This window comes from Notamacropus eugenii, chromosome 5, assembly GCF_028372415.1.
Source record: "Notamacropus eugenii isolate mMacEug1 chromosome 5, mMacEug1.pri_v2, whole genome shotgun sequence".
Classification (NCBI taxonomy): Eukaryota; Metazoa; Chordata; class Mammalia; order Diprotodontia; family Macropodidae; genus Notamacropus; species Notamacropus eugenii.
In genome coordinates, this window is record NC_092876.1 from 90,160,973 (window position 1) to 90,175,615 (window position 14,643).

Below are 14,643 nucleotides of genomic sequence, written 5' to 3' on the forward strand. Positions count from 1 at the left end.
TATTAAATAGGGGAAGCCAAAATGTAGCAAGAACTGCACCAGTCAAAGGAGGTCTACTGGATGAAGTGAGACTTCATCTGGGCTTTGAAATATCAATATTATTTTGATAGGTAGAGGCAATGAAGGAGAGGGGTAGAAGTGAGGGAAATAGTATGAATAAAAACATTAATACAAAAATGAGAATGGGTGATGGGAGATGAGAGTGAAAAGGAAGCAGAGGTTGTGCGCTACAACATGGTATGGGCATAAGGTTAAAAAGCAGGGTAAGGCATACTATAGCCATTGGGAACGATCAACATAAACTCTCCCACACAAACATACTTTTCTTGGTTCCATCTCCTCTCCTCACATATTGATGGTGGGTTCACAATTCAGATAAATATCTGCTGTGCTCCAGTTGATGGGTAAAATCCTCGGTCCTAATTCAATAAGTAAATACAAGAGATAAATAATAATTTCTCATACTGGGTAGGATAACTTCCAAATTGCTATGCTGGTGAGCAATATCGCCAGATTCTTTCAATGGTAATAATTATAAGAGTCCACAGAACTTGAAGCTGAATCAGGGAGTAAATTTAACTAGAAGACTAGCTTTATTTGTGGAAAATTTAAATTACATATACACACACACACATATATATGTGTGTGTGTGTGTGTGTGTGTGTGTGTTGTGTGTACATACACATATAGAGAAATAGATACATATGTACATCCAAGCACACATTCATATTCAAGTAATTTTGGATGGGGTATCAAAACCTGGGGAGGAGTAGGAAGGACCTCATGTCAGAGACTGTACATGGTGTTAAATGCAGCAAGAAACTGAAAGAGGAAGAAATGAAAATGGGGAACATCTGAGGGTTGTAGAAAGAGTTATACCCAGTCAGAGAGGCAGAAAGGGGAACATTATGGTTGTGAAAAAATAAACAGACTATTGTGACTAGAAAAGAGATTATGGAAGAGGGTAATAATATGAAATAAATCTGGAAAGAGTGGGAGGAGCCAGATTATGAAAGGTTGCCAACGTCAAATGGAAGAATTTGTATTTTTCCCTAGAGGCATTGGAGATAAAAAGTTTTACTTAAGGGAAGTATAGGGTCAGGTCTCTGCTTTAGAAATAAAGTTACAGATTTGATGCCCATCTTTATCAATTTCCTACATTAATGAACTCACAGGTTTGTACCTTTTCTCACCCCTGAAAAAATCAAAACTCATATTTAAACATTCAACTTCCTTTCTATTTAAGGCATGATTGGAGGTGTGCTTAGATAGTAAGTCATCCATATGAAAAAATAGTGACAGTTAAAAAAGATGAACACCTCTTAGACAACATTAAGAGTATCCTAGTGTTCAGGATGAGGGTGGGGAATAATCCTGCTATAGTCTGCATTTACATCTGGAATGTTTGTCTCGTTTCAGTTTTAGGAAGGACATTGATTTGGACTGGGTAGGGGGGCTGGGGTGAGAGGAGGTTGTTTCTTCAAGATGGTGACCAGCCTGGTGATTGGCCTCAACTTTTTGCAATACAAAAATAAGTTAAAAAAGCTAAAAATAATATTTAGCCTGGAAATGAGAATGTTTGAATAGTAAGAAATTTAGAGCACAGCTGTCTTCAAAAATTTGAAGGATTATTTTGTAAAAGATTTATTCCACTTGATCCTAGAGAGCAGAGCTAGGAATAATTGCTAGAGTTGCAGAGACATTTAGATTTGTTTAAGGAAAAGTATATTGAAAGTTACAGCTCTCACAAAGGAGATTAGTTGCTTTTTGAGGTAGTGGGTTCTCCATTATTGCTGTTCTTTATTTGGAGAGGAGTTCTTGGTCTTATAGGAAGTGAACAAAATTTTCGCTGAGGTCACTTCTATTTCTGAATTCTGTGTTTCTTAGTAATCCTGACAAACTAGTGTGTATAGAATGAAGGACATTAGGATAAGGTTAGACTAAGAGGTCAGGTGCAGATGGTGGGGCCTTTTGAATGCTAGGCTTTGGTTATTAGCACTAAAGTTTGTTACAAAGTCATTAGCTTTGTTAACACAAGGCAGTTAAGGGGAGAGGATTCTGGCAAGATGGCAGAATAGGTCAGAAAATTTCAGTCTCTTAAGATTTTCCTCCACAGAAAAGTCAAAATAGCGCCTCTAGGAGAACACAGAACAGTGAAAATAAGTGAGTACAGACAGAATAGCGGTCCTCTTGAGATGATCAGAGAAGACCTGAAGAAAAATCCCAGGTCTAGATTTTCTCCTGTGATGAGTAAGTACCTCCAGGCTCTGTTTTAGCAACCAGCTACAAGTTATTTAAGCAGCAAGTGGCAAGCTCTGGGGTTAGCTGGGTTGGGATGCTGCCTCACCTGCCACAGGAACTTTTACCCCCAGAACAGCGAGGGAAGTTGGGCATCTTACCTGGTAGTTCTAGGGAACCTCTACTGAAAAGGAATGTTAGACCCAGTTGTGCTGTGGAGAGCAACAGGGGCAATTAGGAACCAGCATACAATAGGAATGGGGCAGGATGCTGCCGACTGCAGGTACTTACAGGAAGCTGGATATCTTAGTTTTGATTTCAGAGTGAGAGGGGAGAACTGAAGGAGGATCAGAGGCCAGAGGCACCATCCATCATACCCCAGGATTAGAAGTGATTATAAAAACAAAATTATTACAAGAAAAATACACAGGCAAAGGAGAAAGAATCCACCCATAGAAAGATGTTTTGGGAAATACAGAAGACCAGGGCTTGTTTTCAGAGGAGAATACTGAAGCAAAGAAACTCTCTTCTTTCACAAAGAGTAATGTCAAATGGTCACCTTCCCAAAAAGAATTCATTGAAGAACTTTAAAAAGACTTTAAAAATCAAATGAGAGATACTGAGGAAAAATTACAAGAAAAATAAAATTATGACAAGAAAGTCAACCAATTAGAAAAGGAGATCCAGAATCTTAAGGAAGAAAATGACTTCTTGAAAATCAGAATTGGGCAAGGGGAAGCAAATGAAGTTATAAGAGATGAAGAAATAAAAAGACAAAATATAAAGAATGGAAAAAGAGAAGAGAATGTGAAACATCTCATAAGAAAAAAAACAAATCTAGAGACCAGATCAAGAAGAGAAAACATAAGAATAATGGACTACCTGAAAATTGTGATCAAAATAAAAATCTTGATGCAATAATGCAAGAAATGATCAAAGAAAATTGTCCTGAAGCATTAGAATAAGAGGGGAAAGCAGAAATAGAAAAAATTCACTGATCATCACCTGAAAAAGATCCTACAAGGAACACTCACAGGAATATTATAGTTAAATTCCAAAACCCCCAAATCAAGGACAACATGTTAGGAACAACAAGAAAAAAACAATTGACATGTGATGGCACCACAGTTAGAATTACACAAGACCTAGAACTGGTGACACTGAAAGACTGCAGGTCTTGGAATGCTATATATAGAAAAGAAAAAGAATTGGACTTTTAGCTGAAAATATCATATCCAGCAAAGCTAAGCATAATTTTAAATGGAAAAAAATGGACATTTGAACAACTGAGAGAGTTTCAGGACTTTTAAAAAAAAACCCTCAGAAAGATTTAACTTACAAGAGCCAAGAAAAATATGAAGTACACACCAATGACCAAATACATGGAACTGTGGAAGAATAGAATGTTTACCCTTTCTATGTGGTAAATCTAAAACCTAGTCTAAGATTGCTACTAGTAATTAGGTAGCTTGTAAGAAAGATTGGGGTCGATCTGAGTATGATATGACTTTAAAAGGTAAAACCATTCAAGAATAGCTGAAAGAGTAATTGTCCAATACAAATGAGGTTCAAAAGAAAGAAGTGATACAGAGGAATTAGATGGGGGAAGGGTATTGTTAGTTCTGGAAACCTATTTTCATCAGGAATGGGTTTAATAGGCAAAATACATATGCATCTAGAAGAGTATAAAAGTCTTCTAAATTTAAAAAAGAAATAAAACCCTAAGGGACAGGGAGGGAGGAGAGGATAAAGAAGGGGTCTTTAGAGGGGAGGGTGAGGGAATAAGTTAAAAGCGGGGTATAGAAAGGTGTTTAGATTTAGGGGAATGGGAAGATAAGGAGGCAGCTTTAGAAAGGAGGCAGATAGAATAGGTCAAAGGTGAGTAAAAAAAGGTGTTTAGATTTAAGGGAATGGGAGTGTAAAGCAGGGATTGCTGGAGGTGGGGTACATTAAATAATAGGAGGGCAAGGTAGAAAGTAGAAGTAGAGGAGTTAAGAGAAAGGAAAAAAAAGAGATATGCACAAACATAACACAATTAGGAACAGAATGTCTTAGGGAAAGTATATATTTATATATATATGTGTGTGTGTGTGTGCGTGTATGTATGCATGAACATATCAATACCTATTTATAAATATATCCATGCTCCACTGTAGTCTTAGGGTGGTAGGTTCGGGGGAGCAAGGGGGGTAAAGAACAAAGTAGAATGTGTATAGCAGAGAACAAAAGAAAACCTACAAGGAAGCAAACATGGACAGTTCCCACTTAATGCACACTATTTAACATATAGGCTTTCTTAAAAATTATTACTATAAATTTTGAATCTTCTCTATGTTCTGCTGTGCACATAAGATTTTTTCTTTTCTTATTTTGTATTTCAGTTTAATATTTAAGTTTATAATGTATATTTTTCTTTTTTGTTATGTATTTAACTTTTAGTATTTGTCTAAAAAAATAAAAATAGGTAACTAAATAAGAAATAGATTTTTATGAATTTTTGAAAGGCACAGAAAAACAGAAAGCATTGACATGAAAATATATGATTTAGTATGATTTAGCTTTCCCCTAATGAAGAAGAAAATATTCACACTCATGGGTGTAGTAAATATTATATGTATATACATATATATGTACATATATACATGTATATGTTCAAAGAAAGATCTACAGGCAAAAATTCTCTAGAATAAGGCTTTATAGGATTCTATTACTACATACATATTTTATTACATATGGACCCAATGGTGTGTATATATATATGTTATACATAATACTATACATAAATAGGTAAAATGAAGCAATGATGTCTCTGGACTTAGGTTAAAAAGATATTTATATTATTATTCCATATCTTTAAAGTTACTCTGAAATGTTAAAAAAGGCTCTGAGTTTGATTGATTCTTTTGTGCTGGAATAAAGAAGAAAAGGAAATAGAACAAATGTTTGTTTTCTTCTTCTACATTCTCTTTCACTAGAGGGACACATAACACCTGAGAGCTAAACAGGACTATCACATAGCCATCATGCAAAGGACCAATGGCACTACTCTAACTCCAGTTTCATGCATCCTGAAAGGAGTTCCAGGACTGGAGGACAAGCATATCTGGATCTCTCTGCCATTTTGTTCTATGTATATTGTAGCCATGGCAGGGAACTGTGGACTGCTCTACCTCATTCGTTATGAGGAGAGCCTGCATCGGCCTATGTATTTTTTCCTTGCCATGCTTTCCTTCACTGATGTGGTCATGTGCACAAGCACAGTGCCTAATACACTTGGCATCTTCTGGTTTAACCTCAAGGAGATTGATTTTAATGCTTGTTTAACCCAAATGTTCTTTATCCACACCTTCACAGGGATGGAGTCTGGGGTCCTTATGCTCATGGCTCTGGACCGTTACGTGGCCATTTGCTACCCACTGCGCTATGCCACCATCCTCACCAATTCTATCATTGCCAATGCTGGGTTCATTACATTCATGAGAGGAGTAATACTTATCATCCCATTCACATTCCTCACCAAAAGACTGCCCTTCTGTAGAGGCAATGTCATCCCTCACACCTACTGTGATCATATGTCTGTGGCCAAGATTTCATGTGGCAACGTTAAAATCAATGCTGTGTATGGTCTCATGGTTGCCCTCTTGATTGGGGGCTTTGATATTCTCTGCATCACCGTATCCTACACTATGATCCTACGGGCTGTGGTCAAGCTGTCATCAGCAGATGCTCGGCAGAAAGCTTTTGGGACATGTACATCTCATATCTGTGCCATTGTATTCTCTTATACCCCAGCTTTCTTTTCATTTTTTGCACATCGGTTTGGGGGTCACAAGGTCCCCCATTCCCTCCACATTATTATGGCCAACATCTACCTCCTTCTTCCCCCAACTATGAATCCTATTGTGTATGGTGTGAAAACCAAGCAGATCCGAGATTGTGTTATAAAGCTTTTTTTAGGATCCAAGGATACCAAGTCCCATGGCATCTGAATCAGAAATCTATTGATGAATATAAAGTACATACAGTTCTCTACTAGGTAGAAGGACTGAAGGAGCTTTGTCACCTCATTGCCTTTCTCAGAATGGATTTTGCCTTGACTCTATTATCATGGCTTCAACCTGCCTTGATTTTTTAAAACTATATAGAGCCAACCTCAGGAGACAGTGAGTGCTATTGGAGACCCAGAATCACATCAGTGAAATTATCATTTGAATTATTCTTGATTAGCACAGAACAACAGCTCAACATTCATGAAAATAGGGGAAGTTTATGACAAAGACTGCGGGAATACAGAAATGAGAATAAGAACCAATGATAAATTGAGGGGCGCTTTTTCTCTTGGCAACCCACTACATGTGTCTTTAATTCTGGTTAGGAAAAAAAAAGTCTATTTTATTGCTTTTGATATAAAGATTCCTCTCTTAATGTTATAGATGGATAGAAATGGTATAGATTGAATCATACTGCCTTCTCTTTCTTCTGTCAACATAACCCTATTATCTCTTAATAGTAATACATTTCCTCTTCACTTATTCCTGACATAGTTTAACTTCTTCCTCTGCACATTTTTTTTTGTCATAGCCCTTTATTTAAAAGCTTAGTTCATTCTGGATTTTAATCTATTTGTCATGATTCTTATTCGTTAATGACAGATTTTTTCTTTTGATTATATGCTCATTCTTCTATTTCTTTTAAGTTCTGTACATTATTTTAAACAAGCAAATTGTAACATATATTCTTAAAATGTATATTTTTATTGCTTTTTTTAAAAATGAAATTGTAAAAGAGGAAGTTGTTCTTTCAAAATTTGTGTCCAGTCAAAACTTCTGTAAGATGGTGATAAATGCTTTTCTTTATAACTTTCACCTCTGGTACCTAAAAATAGTAATAAATGTGCTAAATGTGCACTGTAATAAAATATATAGCCAGAAGAAAAAGGAAAAGTCTATATAAGCCCTGTAAAATAAAATCGGAGCACTCAGGTATCTAATCATTAGTCCCAATTTAGACCATTCCATTCCCAATGTGAAAGGCTTGGACGCTGAATGACACCAAAAGAGAGAAGGAAAACATGTATGTATATGTATATATGTATGTACACACATATGTAGACAAAACACAACAAATATTATGCAGTTATGGAAGACTAACTAGAAACAATAAAAAAATAGGACAAATTCTATAGGATCTTGAGAAATATTAGAAAAACTAAATGAAATTCTAGAATACTTCCAAAGAGAAAGAGAACTTTCAAAAATAAAAGAAATTAGTGTGCAAATTAGAGCTCTCATACAAGAAATAAATAGTTAAAAAATAATATCACATAGACAATGCAGCTTTCCAAAATAGTAGAAACTCTGAAAACAAGAACACATTTTCCACTCAAAAGCAGAGAAATGAAAAAAAAAAAAGACAGAATTAAAACAAAAGAAAGTAATTTAGAATGGTATCATAGATCATAAGATCATGGATCTAGAATTGAGAGGAAACTCAAAGGTAATATGCTTCAGTGCTCTTCCTTTACAGATGAGGAAAGCAAAGTCCACAAAAAACTTAAGTGACTTTCCAAAGTTCACATTTGATAGTGCATATCAGAGTTCGGAACTGGGTCCCAGATCCTCTAACTCTGAACTCATGTTTGTTTCCATTTCCATTCTGCCATATTATCTTCTAATGATGATGATGATGATGATGATGATGATGATGTTAGCTACCATTATTTAATTATTTAAGATTTGTCAATTACTTTACATCTATTAACTCAATTGATTCTCCCAACACTCATGTGAGGTAGGTAATATTATCTCTGTCACAGAAGAAGAAATTTACAGAGAGAGGTTAAGTGACTGGGTGAAGATCACATAGCAATTAAATATCTGAGCCAAGACTTGAACTTGGATCTTTTTGAATGCAAGTCCTGTAATCTATCCAGTCTGCTACTTTACCTCATCAAAATCTACTACGTATACATGTCAAAGTAATTAATATTGAATATGATATGCAAAAAATTGCTTTAAGCTCATATTATATGAGACAAATGTAATGAATTAAAAAGTTTTTTTGGCAAATAGATTATATATTTTTTAAATTTATTTCTTTTAAGTTTTCAACATTCATTTCCACAAACTTTTGGGTTCAAAATTTTCTCCCCATTGCTCCCCTCCCCCCAACCCAAAATGCCAAGCATTCTAAATACTCCTACCACCAATCTGTCCTCCCTTCTAACATCCCTCCCTTCCCTTATCCCCATCTTTTCTTTTGTCCTGTAGGGCAAGATAAATTTCTATACCCCATTACCTGTATTTCTTCTTTCCCAGTTGTATGCAAGAACAATACTTAACAGTTGTTCCTAAAACTCTGAGTTCCAACTTCTCCTCCTTCTTTGCTCCCCACCCATCTCCACTGGGAAGGCAAGCAATTCAATATAGACTATATATGTGTAGTTTTGTAAATGACTTCCATAATTGTCATGTTGTATAAGACTAAACTATACTTCCCTCCATCCTGTCCTGCCACCCCATTTCTTCTATTCTCTCTTTTGACCTTGTCCCTCCCTGAGAGTGCTGACTTCTAATTGCTCCCTCCTCCCGTTGCCCTCCCTTCCATCATCCCCCCACCCTGCTTATCCCCTTCTCCCCCACTTTCTTGTATTGTAAGATAGGTTTTCATACCAAAATGAATGTACATTTTGTTGCTTCCTTGAGTCGAATGTAATGAGAGTAAGCTTCACATTTTCCCCTCTCATCTTCCCCCTTTTTCCTCTCCATGAAAAATCTTTTTCTTGCCTCTTTCATGAGAGATAATTTGCCCCATTCCATTTCTCCCTTTCTCCTCCCAATATATTCCTCTCTCATCTCTTCATTTCAGTTTTTTTAGATATGATCCCTTCCTATTCAACTCACCCTGTGCTCTCTGTCTCTCTGTCTCTTTCTCTGTCTCTGTCCCTCTCTCTCTGTTTCTGTCTCTGTCTCTGTCTCTCTGTCTCTGTCTCTGTCTCTGTCTCTGTCTCTCTCTCTCTCTCTCTCTCTATATATATATATATATATATTTATATATATATATAAGTGTGTGTGTGTGTGTGTGTGTATGTGTGCAATCCCATCAACTGCCCAGATGCTGAAAACAGTTTCCAGAGTTACAAATATTGTCTTTCCATGTAGGAATGTGAATAGTTCAACTTTAGTAAGTCCCTTATGAATTCTCTTTCCTGTTTACCTTGTCATGCTTCATTTGATTCTTGTGTTTGAAAGTCAAATTTTCTTTTCAGCTCTAGTCTTTTCATCAAGAATGCTTGAAAGCCCTCTATTTCAATTAAAAAGTTTTAATCCCATACAGAGGTAAATAAAATAAAAAAATTACTCAGAAGTACTAAAAGAGAATAAAATAATGATTGATAGAATCTATCAGGAGAGGTTAATTCTGAACTGTGGAATATGATGGTTAAATTTAATAAAACAACTTTCAAACAATAAGTATTTCAATTAGCCAAGAGAAAATCCTTCAGCTAGTAAGGAAAATTAAATTTTATAGCCTATGCCTGTTCTTTAATTATAGGAGATTAAAGAAGAGATCAAATTATAATACTCTGAAAAAAAATTAAGAATGTGGTGTTAAAAAAACAACAAGAATGATAAACTCCCAAAAAAATAAACATGAGAGAATGGAAGAATCTATGGAAAACAAAACCCAACAATTTGCTGCACAACAAACAGTACATTTGAAAAATCAAGAAACATAGAGTAATACTTAAGGAGTAAGATAAAATTTACTATATACAAGGCAATGATAAAAAATGTTGCATACATGCATGAGAGTTTACACACTTAATAGAGACAATAGATAAACTACTGTATATTGAAATTTAAGCCAATGTTATCAATAGAGTACTGTCATTAATAAATATATATAGCAAATAGGAAACTGAATAAGTTCTAAAGTAAAAGATAAGCCAAATTCCCAAAAGAAAAACATGGTAATATGATAATTGCATAGTATATTAATTTTCCTGTTTTAGGGGATAGTGAATCTTATAGAAAATCAAAGATAAATGAAGACATATAGGTAAATGAACTAGTGAAAAGCATATTTGACTTATAAGAGGGTAGTATGGAACTTAAAAACACAAATAGCAATATAGAAGAATAAATATGCTGTAGAATTTCTAAAAGAAATAGACGCTATGAGAAAGTCACTAACATATTTGGAAGTCAAAAACACAGAAGCAGAACTTTATTTTATTTTTTACAGGAAGGAAGAAAAAGTAAGAAAATTGAAGTCAAGGTACTGACATTGAAAATAACACATCAGTAACAAAGATGATATATTGTATCCAAAAATAAGAACAAAAAAGACCAATAAAAACCTCATTCTCACAATGCAGGAAACAACATAAGAAAACTGTACAGACTTTCTGAATACAAAAATAATGAGAATTCACAGATCACAGGTTGAAAAGGATACAATATATTTCAAACTCCAATATAATTGTTTGTTAAATATAACCATTTGTCTGCTATAAAATAAACATTGATCCAGTACGAGTTGATTGACTGAAAATAATAACTTTTATCAGCAGATTGGAAAAAAATCTTCAAATATGAAGGAAATCAAAGAAAACCAGGATTGTTACACATGCACAAGAAATTGGAGAAAGGAATGGAATAGTATACAGAGGAGCTCAAGCTACAATCAGAAATGATATATTCTGCAATCTAATATTAATCATCAATGACAAAATATGGTCATTCAACAGAGAGCATTTTGAGACATTCCAGAAAAAAATATAAAGTGGATTGTGTAACCAGAAAACAGTGAAACACTAGCCATAGAAGACAAATAATCAATGCAGTTATCAAGAAAAGGGAGGCAAGATGATTTCATGGATAATGAACTGGCCCCTGGGTCAAGAAGACCTAGGATCAAGTTCTGTCACTGATACATACTGGATTGTAACTCTGGGCATGCTACTTAGTATCTGTGCTCTCAAAAAACTCTCTATAGGAGGGAAGCAGAAAATTGCAACTAGTGTCTCTGATAAAGACCTCATTTCTAAAATATATAGAGAACTGAGTCAAATTTACAAGAATAGAAGTCATTTCCAATTGATAAATGGTAAAAGGATATGAACAGGCAGTTTTCAGAGGAAGAAATTAAAGTTATCTATGGTCTTGTGAAAAAATGCTCTAACTCACTGTTGATTAGAGAGATGCAAATCAAAACAAGTCTGAGGTACCACACCACACCTATCAGATTGGTTAACATGACAAACCAGAAGATAATAAATGTTGGAGAAGATGTGGAAGAGTTGGAACATTAATTCATTGTTGGTGGAACTGGGAGCTAATGCAACCACTATGGAGAGCAATTTGGAACTATGCCCACAGGGCTACAAAAATGTGCATACCCTTTGACCCTGCAATATCACTTCTAGGACTCTATCCCAAAGAGATCATAAAATGGGAAAAGGTCCCACATGTATGAAAATATTTATTGCAGCTTTCTTTTGGTGGTCAAGAACTGGAAATTGAGGGAATGCCCATCAATTGGGGAATGGCTGAACAAGTTGTAGTATAACAGTGTAATGGAATACTATTGTGCTCTAAGAAACGATTAACAGGAGGACTTCAGAAAGGCTTGGAAGGACTTCTGTGAACTGATTCTGAGTGAAATGAGCAGAACCAAGATAATATTTTACACAAGAACAGCCCCAATGTGCGGGGACTGTTTCTGACAGACTTAGCCCTTCACAGCAGTGCAAGGACCCAAAACATTCCCCAAGGGCTCTTGAGGTAAAATGCCATCCACATTCAAAGAAAGAAGTGTGGAATCAGAACACAGAATGAAGCAGACTATTCTCTCTGGTGTTATGTTTTGGTTTGGTTTTTCTCATGGTTTCTTCCATTCATTTTAATTCTTCTATGTAACATGGCTAATGTGAAAATGTGTTTGATAAGAATGTATGTGTAGAACTCATATAAGATTTCATGCCATCTTGGGAAGGGAGTGGGGAGGTAGTGGAAGAAAATATAAGACATATAAAAGTGATTGTTGCAAACTGAAAACACATAAATTAATTTAAAAGTTTTACGAAAAAAATAAAAATTGTCAATAGACAAAAAAAAAAAAAAAGAAAACTCTCTGATTCTATATGTTGCAAACAGGTACCAGTCTGTCTCAGTAAAAAGTTTGCTCTCTGAGAGATTCCTTAGGCAAATGAAATCATAAGTCTCAGTGTGAGGTTCAAGTGAGAAAGAGAGGGAGAAATATATATATATATATATATATATATATATATATATATATATATATATATATATATATATATATATATAGAGAGAGAGAGAGAGAGAGAGAGAGAGAGAGAGAGAGAGAGAGAGAGAGAGAGAGAGAGAGAGAGACAGAGACAGAGACAGAGACAGAGAGACAGAAAGACAGAGATGGAGACAGAGAGGGAGGGAGACAATATGCAAATATACAGGATAAAAAAAAATAATCACCAGAGGGAAGGCAATTATAGTAAGAGAAATTAGGAAAAGATTCTTGTAGAAAGTAAGATTTTAAGGAGATCTTGAAGTCAGGAAAGCCAATAGGCATAGATAGAAGTAAGAATATCCCAGGCATGGGAGGTAGAGAAAATATCTAGAGCAGAGAGATGGAGCATCTTGTTCAAGTAACAACCAGGAGGCCAGAGTCACTGGATCAAAGAGCATGAATAGAGTTATAAAGTGTAAGAAAACTGGACAGGTGAGGAGAGGACTAAGTTATGAAGGGATTTGAACAGCAAGCAAAGGATGTCATATTTAATATAGGATATAATAGGAAACTAATAGAGTTTATTGCATAGGGGTTTGACGTCAAATATGCACATTAGGAAAATCACTTTGTCAGGTGAATGGATAAGAGTGGAGAGAAATATGTGGCAGATAGAATAACCATTAGGCTATTGTAATAGTCCAGGCATACATAAGAAGATAGCGAATTGCACCTGTGGTAGTATCCAAAGAAAAAAGGGCATATTTGTAAGATATTGCAAACGTGAAATCAATAGGCCTGAGTAACAATCCATCTGTGAGGGGATGAGTGATAAAGAGTATTGCCTTTCAGAATAGGGAAAAGATGCTTAAGTTAAGTTTTAGACATGTTGAGTTTAAGATGTCTCTGGAATCCAGTTCTAGATATCTGTTAGGCAGTTGGAGATTTGAGACTGGACATCAGCAGAGAGGTTAGGGCTGGAAAAATAGATGGTAATATAAACATTTGGAATGGACCAGTGGATAGACCTTTGGAAAATTCAGGGCTGACAGAGTATTATATGTTCTCTGTCATTTGACACATGGTACTATCCATGCAAAGATCTGAGATGAGAGATTATGGGTTTTAGGGTGGGTCATTCCTCTCACTTGGCAGAGATATTTTATTCCTTGAATGATCTAGGGGACTTTTAAGGAAATACCATGAGATTTATCCTTTAGTCCTGAAAAGAGTCTTAAAACACACTCGGATTTGCCTTGTTTTCATACCATAGACAATAGGGTTCATGGTTGGGGGTAGGATCAGGTAGAGATTGGATACAATGACATGAACAGAAAGGGAAATAGTATGGCTCCCAAATCGATGGGTTAAAAAGGAGAAGAAAGCAGGGGCATATGAAAAGACAATGGCACCAATGTGAGCTGTGCATGTCCCAAATGCTTTCTGTTGTGCATCAGCTGATGACAGGCTGACAACAGCCTGGAGTATCATGGTGTAGGACACTGTAATGCAGATGATGTCAAAACTTCCAATTAGGATGACAATCATTGCTCCATAAACAGCATTGATCTTGATGTTGCCACATGAGACTTTGGCCACGGTCATGTGGTCACAATAAGTGTGGGAAATGGTGTTCCCATGACAATAGGGTAGCTGTTTAATAAAGACAAGAATTGGGAACACGAGCATCATACCCCGAAATAAGTTAACGATCCCAGCCTTGAAGATGATGGAGTTGGTAAAAATGGTGGTATATCTCAGAGGGTAGCAGATGGCCACATAGTGGTCCAGAGCCATGAGCACAAGAACCCCAGATTCTACAATAGTGAATGTGTAGACAAAAAACATCTGTGCCAAACAGGCATTGAAGTTGATTACTTTGAGATTGAACCAGAAGATACAGAATGCGTTGGGGAGAGTAGTGGTACAAATAAAAATATCAGACAAGGAGAGCATGATCAAGAAGTAATACATAGGACGATGCAATGTGTCCTCATAGTAAATGAGGTAGATAAGGCCACAGTTCCCTACCATGGCTACCACATACATGGAACAGAATGGAATAGAGATCCAACCATGCATGTCCTCTAATCCTGGAATCCCATTTAGGATGAATGAAGCTGGTGTCAGAGTGGTTCTATTGATGTCTTGCAT

The 14,643-nt window shown here is 35.8% G+C and overlaps 2 protein-coding genes across 2 annotated transcripts; one reads left to right on the plus strand and one right to left on the minus strand.

Annotated features, from left to right (window-relative positions):
* The first annotated feature begins 5,257 nt into the window (after window positions 1-5,257).
* LOC140508672 (olfactory receptor 52N4-like) lies at window positions 5,258-6,227 on the plus strand. Its single transcript, XM_072616560.1, has one exon. The coding sequence runs from the start codon at window positions 5,262-5,264 to the stop codon at window positions 6,225-6,227; it is 966 nt and encodes a 321-aa protein (XP_072472661.1). The 5' UTR covers window positions 5,258-5,261.
* A 7,471-nt stretch (window positions 6,228-13,698) lies between these two features.
* Window positions 13,699-14,643, minus strand: LOC140508673 (olfactory receptor 52N4-like). Its single transcript, XM_072616561.1, has one exon. It carries the CDS (start codon window positions 14,641-14,643, stop codon window positions 13,699-13,701), a length of 945 nt encoding a protein of 314 aa, XP_072472662.1.

Coding starts and splice junctions, on each gene's coding strand:
- LOC140508672 (XM_072616560.1), top strand. CDS start 5,262: ATGCAAAGGACCAATGGCACTACTCTAACTCCAGTTTCATGCATCCTG.
- LOC140508673 (XM_072616561.1), bottom strand. CDS start 14,643: ATGCAAGACATCAATAGAACCACTCTGACACCAGCTTCATTCATCCTA.